We start from the raw sequence: 19035 nt of genomic DNA, 5'->3' as shown, positions 1-19035 counted from the left end.
GTAAATGAACCTGGGAGAAAAACTGAATCTGAAAAATGTTCTGAATTTTTCCCTCCCTTCTTGTTTTCATTTCTTGTCTCCTCAATTTTTTCACATGTAGGGGAAATATTCATACTGTAGCATTAAACCTAAAAATGTTATAATCTTTTAAATGATTTGCATTACATCAATCCCTCGTTCTTCTACAACCATGAACACACCCTCCTGAATTCTTCCTATCCCTAAATGGTAGCAGAGGATGAGGGAAGGGGGACAAAAACTCTGTAGCATTATAGCAATCTTCCATAGGCACAAAGGCTATACATCTTTTCAATCAACAAAACTAAGGAAGTAAATCTGTATGTACATCTATGTACATTCTTACAGCCAAAATTCTTCAGTCATAGTTTATTAACCCAGAATTATTATGATATACAGGTGGCCCTTGTTATACATGATTCATTTATTCGTAATTTTGAATATTCACAACTATTAAATGCAGACCAAACTTTGGTATACAGATAAAGGTTTTCACATATCCACATTTTGGCTTTGGCTTTGGCTTTGTTTATGCTTGTACAAAATGGTAGGTGGGCTTTTACATATGTATAAAGCATGGGTTTGTTTGTTTTTCAGAGGTAGGGTTAGACTGTCTGCACAGGGCATTTGCTTCTTGGTCACAGCAGAACTTGCTGGGTCAGCCTAACTGCAAGGCTCCAAGTGGCTACCTTGTGGTAGCTCTGTGCTTTCTTCTCTGAAACAACTTAGTTGGCTGGTGATGAAGGGTGTTACCTTCTTTGTGCCAAATGTCTCATGCTAGCTTCTTCACTCTATGCGACTCTTTCACAGTTATGATAGAAGAGCCTCACTTATGCTGCAGTAGCTGTTGCTGCTGGAGAGTGCCCATGGCTCACTCCCATGGGGCTGGGCTGAGGTGGTCCTCTTCTTTTGAAGCCTTAGAAGGAAGTACTGATGACAGGGGCCGGTACTGCTCCTGCAAGCAGGAAGAGGACAACCTCTCTTGGATGAAGAAGATGAGTACAGGCTCCAGAATCCACTCACTCAATTTCCATAGGTTCAAAGTCTCATTATTCATAGTTTCGTTATCCATGGTTTTATGTTGGAACAGAACCACTACAAATAACAAGGGCCACCTGTATAATTTATATGTTATTCATATGTTTTATAGAAGAAAACAAATTTTAAAAATAAACAAACAAACAAATCCAAACAGAAGAAGTATTTAGTGCAGTTGTTGTTTTACTTGAAGTAAAATTACAGCATACTTATCAAAACTGTACTGAGCCATCCTGGCAATGAAAGTTGCTTCTCCGACCACCTGTGCCATTCTGCCCAGAGCTTCTCCTGCAGCACATCTCAAAATGGGATTAGGGTTGTCAAGCGCTCCCATTACAAGAGTCAAAGCAGACTTGCGGACTTCTTCTGGTCCTAAGGTACTTTTGTTTTCAGCTAAGCCCTATGGCAAACGATATTTCAAAACATTATCTAGAACCACATCTTTAAAGCAGTCATAGATTACTTTAAGAAAACACCTAAATGAATGTGTTCTTACCTACTTACTTTTCAGCATCTTACAAATCATTACATTTTAATTAGACCATTATTGTTATATGTTCACTTTACGATCCCATAGGGCACTCAAGGCAGCTAACGATAAAAATAAAGCCATTTAAAAACTGATAAAGACTATTAAAATCATTGTTTACTAAGTCAAACTGAAAAGGCCTAGCTGAAGCAACAGATCTTGATTCTCTCACAAGAAACTGAAAGATTGCAGGCAAAACTCCTAAGAGCACATTCCACAGCTTGAGAGCAACACTACAGTTTCATATTTTGAAGCAGATTTACCTTTAGTGCACTGAGGACAGCAGTAAAAATATTAAGCTGCACCGCTTGTTGACGAACACCTTTTGCCTGTTTGATGCATTCTGCAAAATGATCCAACATCTGTAGCCTGAAAATATAAATAGTATGAGGAAAATAGGATTCAAATAGCAAAAAACTCACATTTCAGTAATAATGACTGCTAGATACATTGACATAGTAAAGTGGCTTTTGTCAGACATGAATTAATGTAACTGGAATTATCTCTGAACTTTATTTTATCTAAGTTTAGAAATCCAGTCTTGTGCTGTCCAGATGCACTGGGACTGTGATGAAACTTGGTTTATTTGGTCAAGAATGGCATAATTGCTTTTCAGTTTGTTGGAGATATACAAATATACTTTAAATTCTTACTGAAAAACTTAAAAGTGTTCTTGCACTGAAAGTATCACCAATCTTAATTAATTCTTTTCCCAGTGGCATGATATCTTAAGTGTGTGGGGGGGTGGGGTGGGAATATTTTGTCTTTCATTTATTCAGAGGACCATTATGAATCACTAAAAGCCTATCCATTGTATAACCAGGATAGGGTAAAAGTTATTTTTGCTTAAAGTTTTATCAGCAAAATGTCTCCTGAGTGCTTCATTAGACAATCCTCCTCACAAAGGATACCAGTGTTTCTCTTGTCTTTTAACTATACTAGTTATCCCTTTTTCTTCTTTTTCTTCTATCCAAATTTATCTGCCTCCCTCCTCACCTCCACCCCCCCCCCCACCACAGCTCTCCAAGTTCTCTTAGATTTCTAGTTGCCTTCCTTACTAAAAAGCATCCAGGTAACTCTTTAACTTCATCAGTACTGCTGATACTGGCTAGCAATTCTGGATATTACAGTCCTAATACACCTGGAGGGCATCAGGTTGGAAAGGAGGGCTTCAGCCCCTCTTTTTGAGAAAATATGCACACTGACAAAATGGGGAAACCAACTGTTGCATTAGAAGTAAATGCAACACCAGAAAACCTCTAGATAAAAATTACCCTTGAACTTCAAATATGATGGAACCCCTGCTAATTATAACCGTTTGCATCACATTAATTAATTAGTATGCTAATCAGACAGTATGTTTATCTTCAAGAATGTACAAGGCATTTCACAAGCTTTTCCCAAAAGATAACTTGTAACATTTGAAAAGTTACCAAAATGGAAAAAAGAATAACTTATCTTTATATAAGATTCTCATTTTGATATTGCTGAATGAAAGAACACCTACATGAGGTATATAATATGTGTTCCCTTTCATAATAACAAACCTGTGTTTGTAGGACACATGAGGGAAAACAACTCCAAACAGAGCCACTGAGGCATCAATGACTGATACTCCCAGTGGAAGAGGGCCTGGCACCGCTTCTCCAGCTGGGATGCGCAGGTAAATGGAGGAGGGATCATGTTCTAGGGCACCACTTCCTGAGGCACTGTTGGGCTGGAGCTGTAAAGCATCAGCACATTTGAAATAACAGAGAAATGTATCTTTTATACGTTAACATTTCATAATGTTATGAACATTCGTCAACAGAAATGTTGTCTTAGCTAAAAGAGTACTCTATTTCAAAATTATTCCTGTAAAATGGGGCCTATACAATGTATCTTTGGTTTGCACAGCGCAATTACATTCCAAAGTAACCACCCCTGCTATTCATGCAAGTATTTTAATTATCAGAGAATCATAGGGTTTGTAGGAACCTTGGAGGTCTTCTAGTCCAACTCCCTGCCCAGTCCAGGAATCCTCACACCATTCTGGACAAATGGTTGTCCAATCTTTTTTGGGAAACCTCCAGTGATGTAGCAGCCACAACTTCAGGAGGCAGGCTGGTCCACTGCTTAATAGCTCTCACAGTCAGGAAATTCCTCCTTAGTTCAAGTTTGGATCTCTCACTGTAAAGCTTCCACCCATTGGTTCCTGTCTTACCCTCAGGTGGTGGGGAAAATAAATCTACTCCCTCTTTCCTGTGACATCCCTTCATGTATCAGAAGACTACTATCATGTCCCCTCTTAGCCTTCCCTTCTTTAAGCTAACATACCAAGTTCCTTTAAACACTCTTCACAGGATTTAGCTTCCAAGCCCCTTGCCTTTCTTGCTCTTCTCTACACTCTTTCTAGTTCCTCAGCATGCTTTCTGCAATGTGGTAACCAGAACTGGACACAGTATTCCAGGTGTGGTCTGACCAATGCAGCACAGAGCAGTATTATCACTTCCCATGATCTTAACACTATGCCTCTATTGATGCAGCCCAAAACTGCATTGGCTTTTTTGGCAGCTGCAGCACACTGTTGGCTCATCCTTAATCTGTGACCTATCAAGACTCCCAGATCTTTCTTGCAAGTCCTATTGCCAGGCCAGGTACTGCATATCTTGCACCTGTGCCTCTGGTTTTTCCTTCCATGTACTAGAGGAAGCTCTATGTTATCCATAGGTTTTTCAGCTCAATCAATGTGAAGAGCTTCCCATCAGGGATCTAGCCTGCATTATTCAGAGAAATGGATTCACTCACGTAGTTACCAGGATTGCATGAAATTCCTGAATTACTCTGAAATGGATAACTACACAACATAAATTTCCATACAGAGTTTCTATCTGGAGTATGAGGAGGAAGTACATACCACAATAGAGTATGTAAAAACTAGAGAAGCACAACATCTAATAACTGTAGAAGGCCCAACTTTATATCCTTACTAGAACTTTCCCCACCCTCTGTCCAATATACAATATGTATTATGTGGATCTATTTTCTTGATATCAAACTCCTCTGATGGATAACAGAAAGAAAGGATATAAATATTCTGTTCAGCAGTATTTTATTGGAAGAGTTACTTCAGTAGTAAGAGTATGGCTAACACACTTGGGCTGCAAAAGTCTGAATGACCACTAGATTTCTGCATCTCTTTGCTGCTATTTAGTGGTTCTGCAGCCCAGATATGGTAGCGCTATATAAGAAAAATAAACAATATTTCATTTATCAGTATTTATTTATCATATCTTAGTTCACTATTGCAATAATAAGGGTCAGACAAACTTTCCCATATATTGAAAGACAGCTTGCTAGAAATAATTTCCAATTTCTTATATATCCAGGTGGTTTTAACTGATTGCAAACCAAGTGTTGCAGTTGGTTTCAGCTCCTACTAACAGTACTACTGTAGGGAGCCTGGAGCAGGAGCCTTAAGTGATAATTGTGGATTATATATACCATGTCTGATTTCTGCCTCTCTGAGGATTCAGATGTGGAATTGCCTCCGCAATGGCAGTTTCTACACTCTATAAGAGATACTTTTACAGGAAGCATTAAAGGAGAGGAGGACCTCTCCTACCATTGCTTCAAAAACACAGACTTCCAGATTTGGAGGGAAGGTATAAAATAATTAATTACATTAATTGGGTTAAAATATTTCTGTCAATCATGGAGGACTATAGCTCTCCAAATATTGCTTCACTACACATCCCCATATTAGCCGGAGCTACGGAGAACTGTGTTCAATAGCATCAGGCTACTGAAAAAGCTCAAAAGTTCTTTTCATTTCTTTCATGTTCTTAACTATTTTGTTGTTTACTTGTTCAGTTGCTTCGACACTTCATGACTTTATGGACCAGCCCACACCAGAGCTTCCTGTCAGTCGTCAACACCCCCAGCTCCCCCAAGGACGAGTCTGTCACCTCTAGAGTATCATCCATCCATCTTGCCCTTGGTCGGCCCCTCTTCCTTTTGCCTGCCACTTTCCCTAGCATCAGCATCTTCTCCAGGGTGTCCTGTCTTCTCATTATGTGGCCAAAGTACTTCAGTTTTGCCTTTAATATCATTCCCTCAAGTGAGCAGTCTGGCTTTATTTCCTGGAGGATGGACTGGTTTGATCTTCTTGCAGTCCAAGGCACTCTCAGAATTTTCCTCCAACACCACAGTTCAAAAGCATCTATCTTCCTTCTCTCAGCCCTCCTTATGGTCCAGCTCTCGTAGCCATATATAGACAGGGAATACCATTGCTTTAACTATGCGGACCTTTGTTGTCAGTGTGATGTCTCTGCTCTTAACTATTTTATCGAGATTTGTCATTGCTCTCCTCTCAAGAATTAAATGTCTTCTGATTTCCTGGCTGCAGTCAGCGTCTGCAGTAATCTTTGCGCCTAGAAATACAAAGTCTGTCACTGCCTCTACGTTTTCTCCCTCTATTTGCCAGTTATCAATCAAGCTGGTTGCCATAATCTTGGCTTTTTGAGGTTTAACTGCAACCCAGCTTTTATACTTTCTTCTTTCACCTTCATCATAAGGCTCCTCAGTTCCTCCTCGCTTTCAGCCATCAAAGTGGTATCATCTGCATATCTGAGATTGTTAATGTTTCTTCCAGCGATTTTAACCCCATGATGGGGCAGCTCTGGGAGTACTGAATACAAAACCCATTATTTTATTTTTGGGAGGCTCCATTTCAGTTTCAAACTAATAGCCATCCAGCCAGCTGAGTTCACTGTTAATATATATATTTTAAAGTATGACAGTTTCCCTAATGAATTTATGCTTTAACAATCTGACTCAGATTTAATCTGCCAATATTAAAAAACCAGCAAACATGTAATTAGTTTGTTACAGATATAACAAGTGTGTAAAAAAATAAGTGAGCTTGGGAAGGATTTGAAAACAAGATTGGATACCTGATCTTCAATTGATTTATGGTCTGTTTCCTGCAGCCAGGAGCCAAGAAGAACACTGTCATCATAATGGCAAAGTGATCTAAGCAGGGATGTGGTTGTATTAGCAGAGTTGTCTGTCAGAGTAAATTCTGCCACCAGCTCCCGAAGCAGTGGATTAAAAGATCCTAGAGAAAAATTAAAAAATACAGATTTTGCACAGCACATTAAACAATAAGCATCACACAATCCATCCTAATTTTAAAACAGGAAAGCCAGAACTAATATTATTCTGGGCATGCTAAATCCCATGGCAAAATATCTCTTTGCAAATTGGATAGACAATCTCCAAGATTACAGAAGCTTCTGCAGCTTCATATCATGAACAATCTCCCACAATATCTGCATGATGATGAAGACCATTATTTGAACACAACTCCTAGATATTCACAGGAAATGTTATTGATGGTAGCGCTGTTATGTGTGAAAGTGAACATATGGGAGCAGAGTTCTCCTGATGAACTTTCTGTTGTTTTAAAAATAGAGAAATAAAATGCTTACAAAGCTTCTACCTCATATTATAGTGGTACTTTTAAGAATAGAAGAAATAGTGAAAAAAATAGTGCATCTTACCTTCATATGTTTTTGGTGGTAACAAAGCCAAAATGTCATAAAGCCTTAATCGAACCATTGCTGCACTTGCCTTCAGGTGTGCTCCATGGGCTTTAATTACAGAAGGAATGCTATCATGTTAAAGGAAAACATGAAGGTTACTATTAATTTAAAAAGCTATTTGATTTATACTGTAGACACAGAGTATTGTGAATAAAATCACCTTTTCTCCTGTAGATTTTGGAAGATGCATGCCAACAGGGCAGGGAAAGAGCAGACCCACACTATTTTGCTCTTTGAAATTTCAAAGGGAGGGGGAGTTGGTGAGATCAGCAAGGTATTAAGAGAGAATGCAGGGTATTAATGAACTTAGCCTAAGTTCATCACCCCTACATACCTGAACTCACTTTCACATGAATTTACTACAGTTTAGCCATACACCACAGTACACACACACTGGGAAGGGGAGGGAAAATATAAAAAGGAAATAACAGAGGAGAAGAGATGTCGATTAGCATATGCAATAAGAACCCAGGTCACAGACTGCCCACTTCTGTATTATATGCTAAAATATAGCGAGATGGGCGGTGTATAAATTTGATTTATAAATAATAAATAAATGAACATGAACAAAAAAACATAAAGTTCAAAAAGCAATAAAGAGTGGATGCAAAAATTAAGTTCCAAAGTGATGAATATCAACATGCTCATTCTGATGCCTGAGTGAAACTTAGAAATGAGAACCTATTTGTTCTATGAATGATCAGGCAGACAAACTATTATTTTAAAAGAAAACCAGTTTCAACTCCTAAGAAATCATACTTACTGAGACATCATTGTCATAGCACATTCTATAGGTGCCATCAGTTTCCGAATAACATCTTCTGTTAGAAGCTCAGGACAGTGGGCAACGAAACTCCTCATAGCTAGCAACAACAAAAAATATTAGAAATGCCAGCTTTAATAGATCAATGTGATTTAAATAGTTTCTCTATCAAATATATGATGCAATTGACAGTTCAGTGAATTAATTGTTATAAGTTAAATAAAAGTACTGTGGGAAAGAAAGGACATACGTCATTCTCTCTCTCTCTCAGGGCTCTCCGCTTAAACCATAGCTTCCCACAAAAAAAGAAAGCACCAAACTGGCTACACAGAAACACACACACACAATATAGTGCTCTATCAAATATAGTGCTCAATTAAATTATATTCGTAACCTGTTAAAAGTAAATAAATTAAATAAACATCCTACCCTACTCCTACGCACACTCATAAACTAGCAAATTCCAAATATGCATATGACTGAATATGATCAGGCTGCATGTTCCCCAAATACATTCTTAATATTTTTCATTTCAATGCTCAAAGCCGATGTAACAGTTCTTCCTCCAATTTGTCACAAAATCTAAAGATTACTCAGAATAGTCTCAGTCTCTTTGATTCTAGCCCATTACTTTAATCATAAATAGGGAGGTAAGGCCGGCTGAAATAGTACTGGACAAGTCTACTATATTTTTGAGATTCTTACCACAGAGAGCTCCTGCACGTCCCTCCAGTGTTACTTGCCATGTAAAGGAATCTCCACGAGCTTTTTCAGCTTCCAATTCCTTTAGAGAACGGGGAAACACATTTCGCCACAGTAATAACATTTTAGGAAGATGGTAGCGGACAACTGAAGGACCTACCGGGGAAAGAAATTATACTGGAGCAATAAATCTCTGTGAAAGATAAAGCCAAAGAATTCTAAACAGGCTTCAATGCCAGTTGTACATGACATTTTCAAAAACTGACTTTATATTCTATAAGCCACTTTGACAAACTTTAATTAAAAAACTACATCATCCATTCAAATAAATAAATTGCAGACCAATGTTAGGGAAATGATTAATCTTACTCCAATAACTGACTTTAAGATTATAGAAATATTTGTACCTTTATAAATATACTTATATATTAATAGCATTAAAAGATTCAAATCAATTAAAACTAACTTTAATATTCTCTTACCATTCAAGGTGCTAATTACAATTTAATACCTCCCAATTACTGACCAGAATATATTTCTATCCAGGCTTTTAGTTCATAACAAAAGCTGTAACAGAGAAATTGCACTTTCAAAATAATCTGGATTTTGGTACCAAGAGCAGAATTTGATAAGGTCTAGTATTAGAGCAACATCAACCATTTTCACTGTTGAAGGTATTTAATTGTTGAAGGTCATTGAAAGGTGTTTAATCCTCTATTCATACAATCTTTCTGAAAGTTCTGTAAATAGAACTGATTATATTTAAAACACAGTTTCCAACCTAATATTTACAACTTAAAGCAAACAAAAACATGAAACAAAATGTTAACTAAGCATTTCTTCAATGTTTGGCCACATTAAGAAATGTTGCTGCTAAGTGCAAGTCAGACTGTGTTGCTAAAATAAAAGGATTGTTTACATACACACCTAAAGTCATTAGAGCACCCAGCAAAAGCCACCCAGCCTGGGTTCGCTGTAAGGACAGCCTGCTGTTTTGTGCAGCAGTCCGTAAGAGATCCTCAGCAATGCTAACAACCATCTGAAAACAAAGGAAAGATTAACTTAGAAGTGAATTAGAAAGCATCTTAATAAAACTCATAATTTAACATTAAGACAGGGTACAAAATAAAAACTTTATTTGATATTAAGTTCATTATTATTCAAATTATTCTTCCTTTAAATAGTGAAATGAAGAAGTCAAGCCAAAGAAAGACTCAGCAGGAGATGGCTGAGACTCAGGACAGGAAAGCAAAAAGATTAATAAAGAATACAAACCAAGATGTGGAATGTGACGATAAGAGAAACACCCTGAAAAAAGAGCAAAAAGGAGGAAGTGCACCAACATAAAATGGAATTTGCTTCTACTGTCGTGACGCAAAACACTTTCACCCAGGCATAAATACACAATATGTAGCAGAAAATGAGCATATGAGAGTATGAAACTCCTAGAGCAATTTAAGGCCCCCACCCTAAAAGAAGCATCTTAATATCTTACAACTAGGAAGGAGCAATTATAATTTCAAAATGGATGCTTCCTAGTTTTGGAGCAGCATAGGATAAACCTGTTTTCTGAGTGCCTAGCAGAAGACATAACAGTGTTTACAAAAAGGAATTTCCCTTTTGACGTGGCTAACGTATCTCAGTTTCACAGCGAGGTACGTGTTCCTTGGTAGCTACAGCTTCAGCTTTTCATACTTTAAACCTTGAATGTAATGGGAAACTAACAGCCAGTAATGCAAATCTTTGAATGCAGCTTTTTTGGAATATACCTTTAAATAGCTGATGCTATTTTATGACAGCCTCCTTTCTCCACACCAGCATAAACAAAACAATGCCTTTAAATGCAAGTATGAATAATCTCACCTTTCCTTTGGCATGAGGGATACCCAGAGAACATTGATGAACTCCACCTAACAAAGCAGCCATTGCAAAACTGTACCCACTAACAGCTTCTGGGGAGGTCTTCAGGTTGTTAAGCCTTTCTGCACACCGGTCCAATAAAGGAGTCAACTGGAAAGGCAGAGCTACAGCCACGCAGCGCAAACACCATGCTGCAGCAAGTCGAGCAGCCATACTGGGATGGAGAAGAACTGAAGTAACAGTCTCAAGCAATCCTGAAAACAAACCAGAGAAGAGAATATTTTGAGGAAACTGCCAAAGCATTTCTTATTTGTGGTAGATTTGGTCAAAAGAAGAGGTTGAAATGATGTAAATCTTGCTCAGTAGCAAAAGATGCAGGGTTATCTATTTTCAATGTTTTGATTTTTTTTAAATCTTAATAAAAACACCAAGAAGCATTCAACAGCACTCTTTAGATGCCAAATTCAGATTCAATGGCAATAGTCTACTCTGTTAAATAGGCTTTGTCTGCCTTGACAGTTCACTAGTATGTGAAGATTTTTCTTTTTATGTAGGGCTTTGGTTGGAAACAATTTTAACAAACCACACAGATTTCTAATCAATGTACTATATATTATGTATTATTTAGGTTTCTATGGCCACCCTTCTCACCACAGCAACTCTAGACATTGAACAAAGGTGAAAATAGAAAATTACAATATTTAAAAAAAACATTAAAACATACAATGGCTGAGGGTAAAAACCACAAAACCATACCAAATCACTGGGGCTTTACTGTGCTTTATATTTTTATCTTTACGCTTTATTGTTTATGCCTCATCTTTTTGATTATGCTGATGTTTCATCCCTGAATAACTGATATTTTAGTATTTTAGTATTTTTATTGCATCGTATTACATTCTTAAAGCCGTATCTATTATATCACGTTCACATTATTTACTGCCCTGATGCTTTAGAAAGGTGGGAAACTGAACTTTAAGTAAACAAAACAGACAAAAATATATTGGAAATTACCTATTCTGTCCATTTAATCAACTAAATTTCCAATCACTGGGATGCAAACTAGAGAAGCCAAAAATGTCTTATATTCCCTGGCACTTGGATTTATATTTCACATCAGAATTGCACTGCATACATAATTATATGGTAGAAATCACTAAGATGCATTCTTAGTTTGTACAGCATGACAGCCTTAATGACTTACCTATAGAAGGTTCCTGTATAAGTGGTGATGCAGTGGCATTCAGGCTCTGAACTAAACTTCCAAGCTCTTGAAGAGCACAAACCATTACATGTTGACTTGCTGCAACTTCTGCTGCTCCTGATTTGTTTTCAACATTAGCATCATTCACAACTGTTTCTGTCAAAGTAAATTGGAAAACAGTAAATAATCCAGCATTCTGCTACACTTAAAATATACTACTTTGGATTGGGTTCCAAAAAGATATTTAAGAGCGCATGGGGAAGCAGACATGGTACCAGTCAGTAACTCTTACACACACACACAGCTTTTCCCAGGATCCCCTGGCAGCTGCAGAGATCATGCTGCTTTAAAGAGTTGCAGACAGATGTTATATTTCACTCCTGAACACTCTGAAACCACTTTTCTGCATTATTTCTAAAGAGCTACACAGTTTTCATTGCATAGTAACTAAGAAACTAAATTACAAATGTTTATCTTTACAAAATGATCAAGTTTGTTGCATCAAACTACTATCATGGAACTGATAGTAGGCTGCAAGGGTACTGTTATTCAGAGAGAGAGAGAGAGAGAGCGACTGCGCACTATAAGCATATTGTAAGATTGTTTATAAGACATTCCTAAGTTCATAAGACATTCTCACCTGAAAACAAATCAGATATATTTAATTATGGTCAATAATCAGCAAGGTAAAAAACACACAGAAGCAACAACCAATACAACAAAAACAGGGTAACAGTCATATAAAGCCTAAAAAATTAAGACTTAAAAATCGAAAAATGGGAAAGAAGAAATGATACAGTAAAACAATATAAAACACAAAACATAAATAGAATTAAATAAAAATACAATGAAAGAAAAAAGACTTCATGATGTCATCATTCCAAGATAAGGCTATCTTATGCTTTCTTACAGAAATCATTGCAGATAAAAACTTAGCAACTTTATTGGTGATGGCAGGATTCTGATTGGCGAGTAGGAAATGAACCCCCTCTCTCTCATAAAAGGCCTGGGTTTTTCAGGAAGTGGTAGAGGTATGTCTGCAAATTGGCATAAAAAGGGCAGCATAAAAATGCATGCAATAGGGTCTCAGGTTCATTTTGACCAGAAGCACAACATCTCCCAGTGAATGGGGTCCAATTGTACCTCCCATGTAGTATTACTGAGGGTAAGGCATTGACATGAACTGGAAAATAGAATATGTAGTTTGCAAAAACAAAACGTTTCCAATTTGGAATCAACCACTGAAAGTTGGATGTGTAAAAACCTTCTTGATGGATTTTGGCTTTAGTTCTCTCTAAACCTCGGGGCAACAGAGAGTAGATTGAAAGGCTGTAATAACAAAGGCCACCTGAGATTTTTACTTTTCACTTTGATCAAAAGCCACCAAGGAGAATTGACAGGGCCAATGGAAAACAGGAATTTAAGCCACTAAGAATGTTGTCTCCAGTGGAATCACGCCTGTTTCCATGTGGATTAAAGCATTTGAAACGCAGCAAAAACCTAAACTGAACAATATCTAAGGGTTTTGAATCACTATAGACAAATATCTATGTACCACACAGTATTGGGTAAATAGTTTTAGCTTTAATAAGCTTGATGGTGGCAAGTATGCACTGTCCCCTTTAGAATGAAAAAACCAAAAAACAAGATCACCTTGGTGTTATTGTTAGCTTTGGCAGAAATGGTTCTAATTTGTTCCTGCCAAGCTCCAAAAACCAGAAAAATTACACCAAGTTATTTAAAAGCTGGAATTTACTCAACTGGTATGGAGCAAAAGCTACTTATATTTATAGTGACTAGGTCTTCCTGAGAAAAACATAATTTTGGTCTTAGAGAGATTGACTGTAAACCCTTTCTCCTTACAGAATTCCAGTAGGGCCTGCAGATTTCTCCTGGGGCCCACCTCAATAAGCAAAATAATTGCTGCATCATCAGTATAAAGCAGTAACCCCAAATGCTTGTCACAAAGTTTAGGAGAGTGGAATTCTCTGAAGAGCATTCCTAAGAGCATTCAGAAGCTTCGGCTGATGCAAAAATGCAGCTGCCCGCGTTGTAAATAGTGTCGGCTACTCGGCACATGAAACACCTCTGCTTCAGGAGCTGCATTGGTTGCCGGTGTGTTTCCAGGTGCAATTCAAGGTGCTGGTTGTCACCTTTAAAGCCCTTCATGGCTTGGGACCAGGTTACCTGAGGGACCGTCTTTTCCTAGTTAGTTCTGCCCATCCAGTCTGGTCCAGCAGGTTGGGCATGTTCTTGTTCAAAATGCCACAAGACTTCAGGAAGGATCACCAAATTCTTACGAGACTTAATGATCTCACAAGATTTTGACCATATTAAAAATAAGGTATTTTATATTAATTTTTATTGAATATTGGAGTCTCTTAATAGCCATGTGGGAGGAGTCATATGTGTACTGGTGCCCATATCTCTGGCTGATATGGATATGTTTAAAAGCTTCTGAAAATAATGTAATGGTCTGCCTAAAGGAAAAGGCTGGAAACTATAGTTTCTTATTAATATATGCTGTTAGCAGTAAATATTAAAACACAATTTTTCATAGCAAATATTTAAATTGCAAGAGTGTACTTAGAAATACGCCATTCTTGGGTTGTTGTTTTTTACTGTGGAAAGTTATTTTATATTTTTTTAAAAATACACCAAAAATTAAAGTTTTATAAACTGAAGAATCAAATTCTTATTCCTTAACACTTTACTACAAAGAATCAAAATGTCATAGGAAAAACACTGCAAACATTATTACTATATAACATCACTAAAACGACTAACCAGAAAATATATGAGTTTTACAGAAAATAATTTCAGTCTTTGGTGGAGTTCAACATCATACAAGAAACAGCCAATTTATACAATAGAATTACAGAGTTCTTTTCCCCTCCCCTTCAGTTTCTTGCACACCATCAAAAATCTGTTCTAGATGGTTCCTCAAGTTTCCAGGAGGGATTTTGAAGGTATACAATGAGCTGTAGCAAAAAGGAGACTTGGCCAACTGCTCCAATCTCTACCTGTACGTATCATGCATTCTATTTGAAAATGGTATGTGTCAAAAGGATGGACACAATAGCTTTAGATCCAAGGAATTATCTGAAGCCTAGATGCTAGTAAAATCCTTCCAAAACCTACCAATGCCCTTTATTCTCCCAGTCAAAGAAGTAGTGAAAATAAGTCTCATTTCTTTATACTCATGGCACCATGATATCTTTACAAGATAGCACTCTAACAGGAAATGTGGCTGTTTAGAGGTTTTATTTTGCGACTCAGTGGTCATCTGAGGTCCATTTGGAAGGCAAAATGCAATCAGGTATTACATTTGCACACTGTCTTTATTTTGCAGGTACACAATTATTGCAAAAGATCTCATTTATATCATGATCACATACAGACCAGTGGTGTACAGATGTAGCTCAATATATTTGAAAACTAGCACCTCCTCATCCCAATATTAAAAAATAGGACAGCAATAATAAAAACAAAACACACATATATTGAAGTTTTTTTCTCTTACCTACTGCCTTCATCTGTTTATCGATAGCTTGACAAATATCTTTAGCAGCAGCAATCTGTGCTTTCTCTCCCAATAAACTTCCTACTGTTGCTCTGAGGATAAAAGAAACACATCTTCGAGAGTAGACAGCTTCTACGTGGGTTTGAGTTGCACGAGGATGAGAAACCAAATCCAGTACATGAGACAAGAAGGTTGCAAAATTGCGTTCCAGCCACTGACCTCCTAGGGTTGTGACAAAGACAACATAGGCCTGAAAATTCAAAATTATTAAATTACTTAAGGTTCATGGGATTTGTACTCTGAATTTAAAAGCCTACTTACACTTTTTCCCTTCAATTCTCTAGCATCCTACCCCTTACAACTATGTACTGTTTTGTTTCTGAAGTGAAAATTCCAAATCAAGCCCTCCAATATTACAATGACATAGGCTTATCAAGCTCAATAACACCTAACCTATATTGAGAACTCCCCATAGTTTCAGATGGAGCTCTTTAATATCATAATAATGATATTGATATTACTATATTATATGATAATCTCATAGTATATGGCCTCAAAGTCACTGGAAGCCTCAAATGGTGCTACAAGTTTCTTGAACACGTCTGCCAAGAACTTTGAGCACAAGCCTTTCCCTTAGAAACTCAACAAGCATCTCCACTTATTTACATAGTTTAACCTACTCAGCTGCATAGCATATTATAGCTAGGACTTGAAGGATGAGGTCATTCTTGCCTATGCCTTTAGCATTCCATGTACGATTTCATTCTTTAGTATAAACAAATTAGTAAATAAATAATATTCACTATCACATCTTACTGCTACTAAAAAGGCTCCATGTTTCAAAAGAAGCCTATCACTTGCTTTTTCAAGAAACAGCCAAATGCCCACTGGGCATATTTGCACACTTGTTTGAATCTCATTACAGATTTACAGCTGGAGCTGTAAGAATAATATTGAAAAATAATGAAAAGCAATCATTATATGCTAATTAATTGTCCTGACTACCAGGAAACACACTGAGACAATGACTTGGTCTCTAATATTTATTACTAGTACTTAACAAGAATCCTAACAAACTGAGGAAGCGTGGGAAAAACCCAGCCATATAAACCCCAAAGGTTAAGGCGGTCCCGATCTGTGTCTCTTTGAATGGCTGAACAGTTCCTCAGTGCTACGCATGCGCTTGACAGTCTGGGTGGGAGCCCCCTGCTCGCCATCCTTACTCATGACATTAATACACATAAACATCAGAAGTGGTTGATTTCTACAACTCTGTGAAAGAGGGTTTTTTATCCTTTCTCTGGTTGTTGTAAAATGCTTTAAAGCATTTTAAAATAAACATACCTGAGTAACCCCAACTCGCACTTCTCGATTAACAGATCCTCCTACTTTTAACATCTCTCCACCACTTTTTAAGAATCCAGATCCTCCCCGCAGAAAACCAGTGGCCATGAGTTCTAAAACCTCTTCCAATGTAGCTTTTTTCACATTCTGGCGCATCACTTAAACAAATAAACAGAAAATTTTATTCAACAGAATATTTTCAATCAGTTGTTATAGCTGTAACTGAGATTTTGGTAAGTACTGTGTCATGTTGAAGTTACCAATGACATTAGGTAAAGGTAAAGGTTTCCCTTGACGTAAAGTCCAGTTGTGTCCGACTCTAGGGGGCGGTGCTCATCTCCGTTTCTAAGCCATTAGAGCCGGCGTTGTCCGTAGACCCATCCGTGGTCATGTGGCCGGCATGACGACACGGAACGCCGTTACCTTCCCGCCGAAGCGGTACCTATTGATCTACTCACATTTGCATGTTTTCGAACTGCTAGGTGAGCAGGAGCTGGGACTAGCAATGGGAGCTCACCCCGTCACGCAGATTCGAACCGCCGACCTTCCGATCGACAAGCTCAGCAGCGCAGCAGTTTAACCCGCAGCGCCACCGCGTCCCTTACCAATGACATTACAGCCATGAAATACAAAATGTTAATACAATTAAAAATTGTGAAAGTATAGTTTTTGTTATCATTGTTTACAGTTAATAGTATACATATTCAGCTTATCCATATGTCTATTGCTGAACAACAAAATAATAATGATATGAATAACTCAATGGTTAGTACCTGCTGCTTGCTTTGGTATCAGTGCTGTAGCCATAACTGTCCCCAAAAGTTTGGATACTGCAACTCGTACACCATAATTTGAGTTTTCCAGAGCTTTAAAACAAAGAGTTGCTACGTTTTCTAATTCTGCTGTCCACATAAACACAGCTTCATTTTGCAGTTCTAGTAGACACTATAAAAAAAATCCAAAAATTGTTTATACTTTTAGAATGCTTATCTATTCAGTCTTGGAATTTAGCCATCACAATTATCATCCTTTTTCCTTTTTAAAACAAATTATAACTGGCAAAAGGTAAAGTGGAATCTGTCTTCACTTTGTGAAGGTTGCTGATGTATACCGTATACACAAAGATTGTAACTGAATCTGGAATTGGTGAAAAGAATGGAGCATTAAGTTATTTTTAAGTGCTTTCCCAATAGTTTTCAGTTTTAAAGTCTAGTACAGTATGAGTTCCATCTCCAGACTCTTTCCATCTTCAAAATCTACCGAAGAATAAAATAGCTTTTGCTCCACACCAATAACCCAAAGGGGAAAAGCCAGATACTGAAGAAAGACAGGAAAAAAACCCTACATGTTACCCTAGAAACATTTTATCCCCAGCAACAGGAAGAATGCCATCCTGCCTTTATTCAGAATTGCAGAATGTATTTATTTGATTTGCATCTCAAGTCTAATGCCAAATTATCAGAAATAAGGCCATGAACGTGAATATTGCTCTGTAGCAAGCTACACACTTTCAGAAAGCGATATAATTAAGCTACTAGCATTTCACACTGTATCTTTCCAAAAGAATCTGTAACAATGGTTGTAGCAACAAACACAATAGTGTGATTTCAGGGGCAGTGCCTATATCTACACTAAACTGTACAACACAGAAAGCATACTCAGAATACTAGATAACCTAGAAAATGCTATGAATGATGCAGTAATGTTTCTATCATTTAAACAATTAAACAAACTTACCTTTGCTACTGCACAGCGCACAGCCATAGCTCTGTCTGTCAGGAGAGACCGGGCATTCTTATAAATATCACGGTGGCAAGAAGCTGCTGCACCACCCAGGCCACTTAAGACTTTTTGTAAACTCATTAATATTTCACTCCGTCCCTGTGACTGCAAATCACCAGAAGATAGCTTGTATGTTCATCAAAATCATGCCTTAATATCCCATTTATTTAAAAACAGTATACTGTATATATCATAATGGAAAAATATTCCTGTATCTCTATATAAAGCTTTAAGGTTAAGAAAAAGCCATAATTATCAAAGGTTTCTTGGCACACCACAGCTCTAGGGCTGCAAAAAGCCCCTGAGCTGCAACAGAGTACGAAGCTGCCGCTGCCCCTGGAAGCCTCAGTCACTCCAGCAGCACGGCGCAAAGCTGCAGTGCCTCAGGAAGCCCCAGCCACCCCAACCCAGTCCCAGTCATCCTTGCTGCCCTGTGCTCTGCCACCGCAGCTGACTTTTGCTGTCTTCTTGCTCCTGCTGATCTTTTCATGAGGAAACTGCCATGTGCGACCTTAAGAAGAAAGCATTGTGCGGCCAGCAGCTGCCTCGTGAAGGGCCAGGCTGGGCATGCTTGGTCAGCAGTGGGAGCAAGAAGACAGCGAAGGTCAGCTAGGGCAGCAGGGGTCATGGAGTGCAGGGGGGCAAAAGGGCATAGATGGGGAGGAGATATGTGGGTTGGGGAAGTTG

The 19035-nt window shown here is 37.9% G+C and overlaps 1 protein-coding gene across 3 annotated transcripts in view; it reads right to left on the bottom strand.

Moving 5' to 3' along the window:
* Positions 1–19035, bottom strand: part of HEATR5B (HEAT repeat containing 5B) — a 52606-nt gene that overhangs the window by 30981 nt on the left and 2590 nt on the right. For all 3 annotated transcript variants that reach the window (XM_063305707.1, XM_063305716.1, XM_063305725.1), the window contains exons 4-17: positions 18304–18453; positions 17340–17511; positions 16567–16724; positions 15223–15472; positions 11700–11855; positions 10499–10749; positions 9563–9674; positions 8639–8791; positions 7934–8033; positions 7129–7238; positions 6520–6683; positions 3133–3308; positions 1849–1954; positions 1266–1456 (exon numbers count right to left, since the gene is read on the bottom strand). In XM_063305707.1, coding sequence (XP_063161777.1) covers positions 1266–1456; positions 1849–1954; positions 3133–3308; positions 6520–6683; positions 7129–7238; positions 7934–8033; positions 8639–8791; positions 9563–9674; positions 10499–10749; positions 11700–11855; positions 15223–15472; positions 16567–16724; positions 17340–17511; positions 18304–18453 — 2249 coding nt within the window. The remainder of the gene's footprint in view (positions 1–1265; positions 1457–1848; positions 1955–3132; positions 3309–6519; positions 6684–7128; positions 7239–7933; positions 8034–8638; positions 8792–9562; positions 9675–10498; positions 10750–11699; positions 11856–15222; positions 15473–16566; positions 16725–17339; positions 17512–18303; positions 18454–19035) is intronic.

The sequence above is a fragment of the Candoia aspera genome, chromosome 1, assembly GCF_035149785.1.
Source record: "Candoia aspera isolate rCanAsp1 chromosome 1, rCanAsp1.hap2, whole genome shotgun sequence".
NCBI lineage: Eukaryota > Metazoa > Chordata > Lepidosauria > Squamata > Boidae > Candoia > Candoia aspera.
The sequence above is the reverse complement of the archived record's forward strand: the minus strand, read 5'-3'. Positions and strand labels throughout refer to the sequence as shown.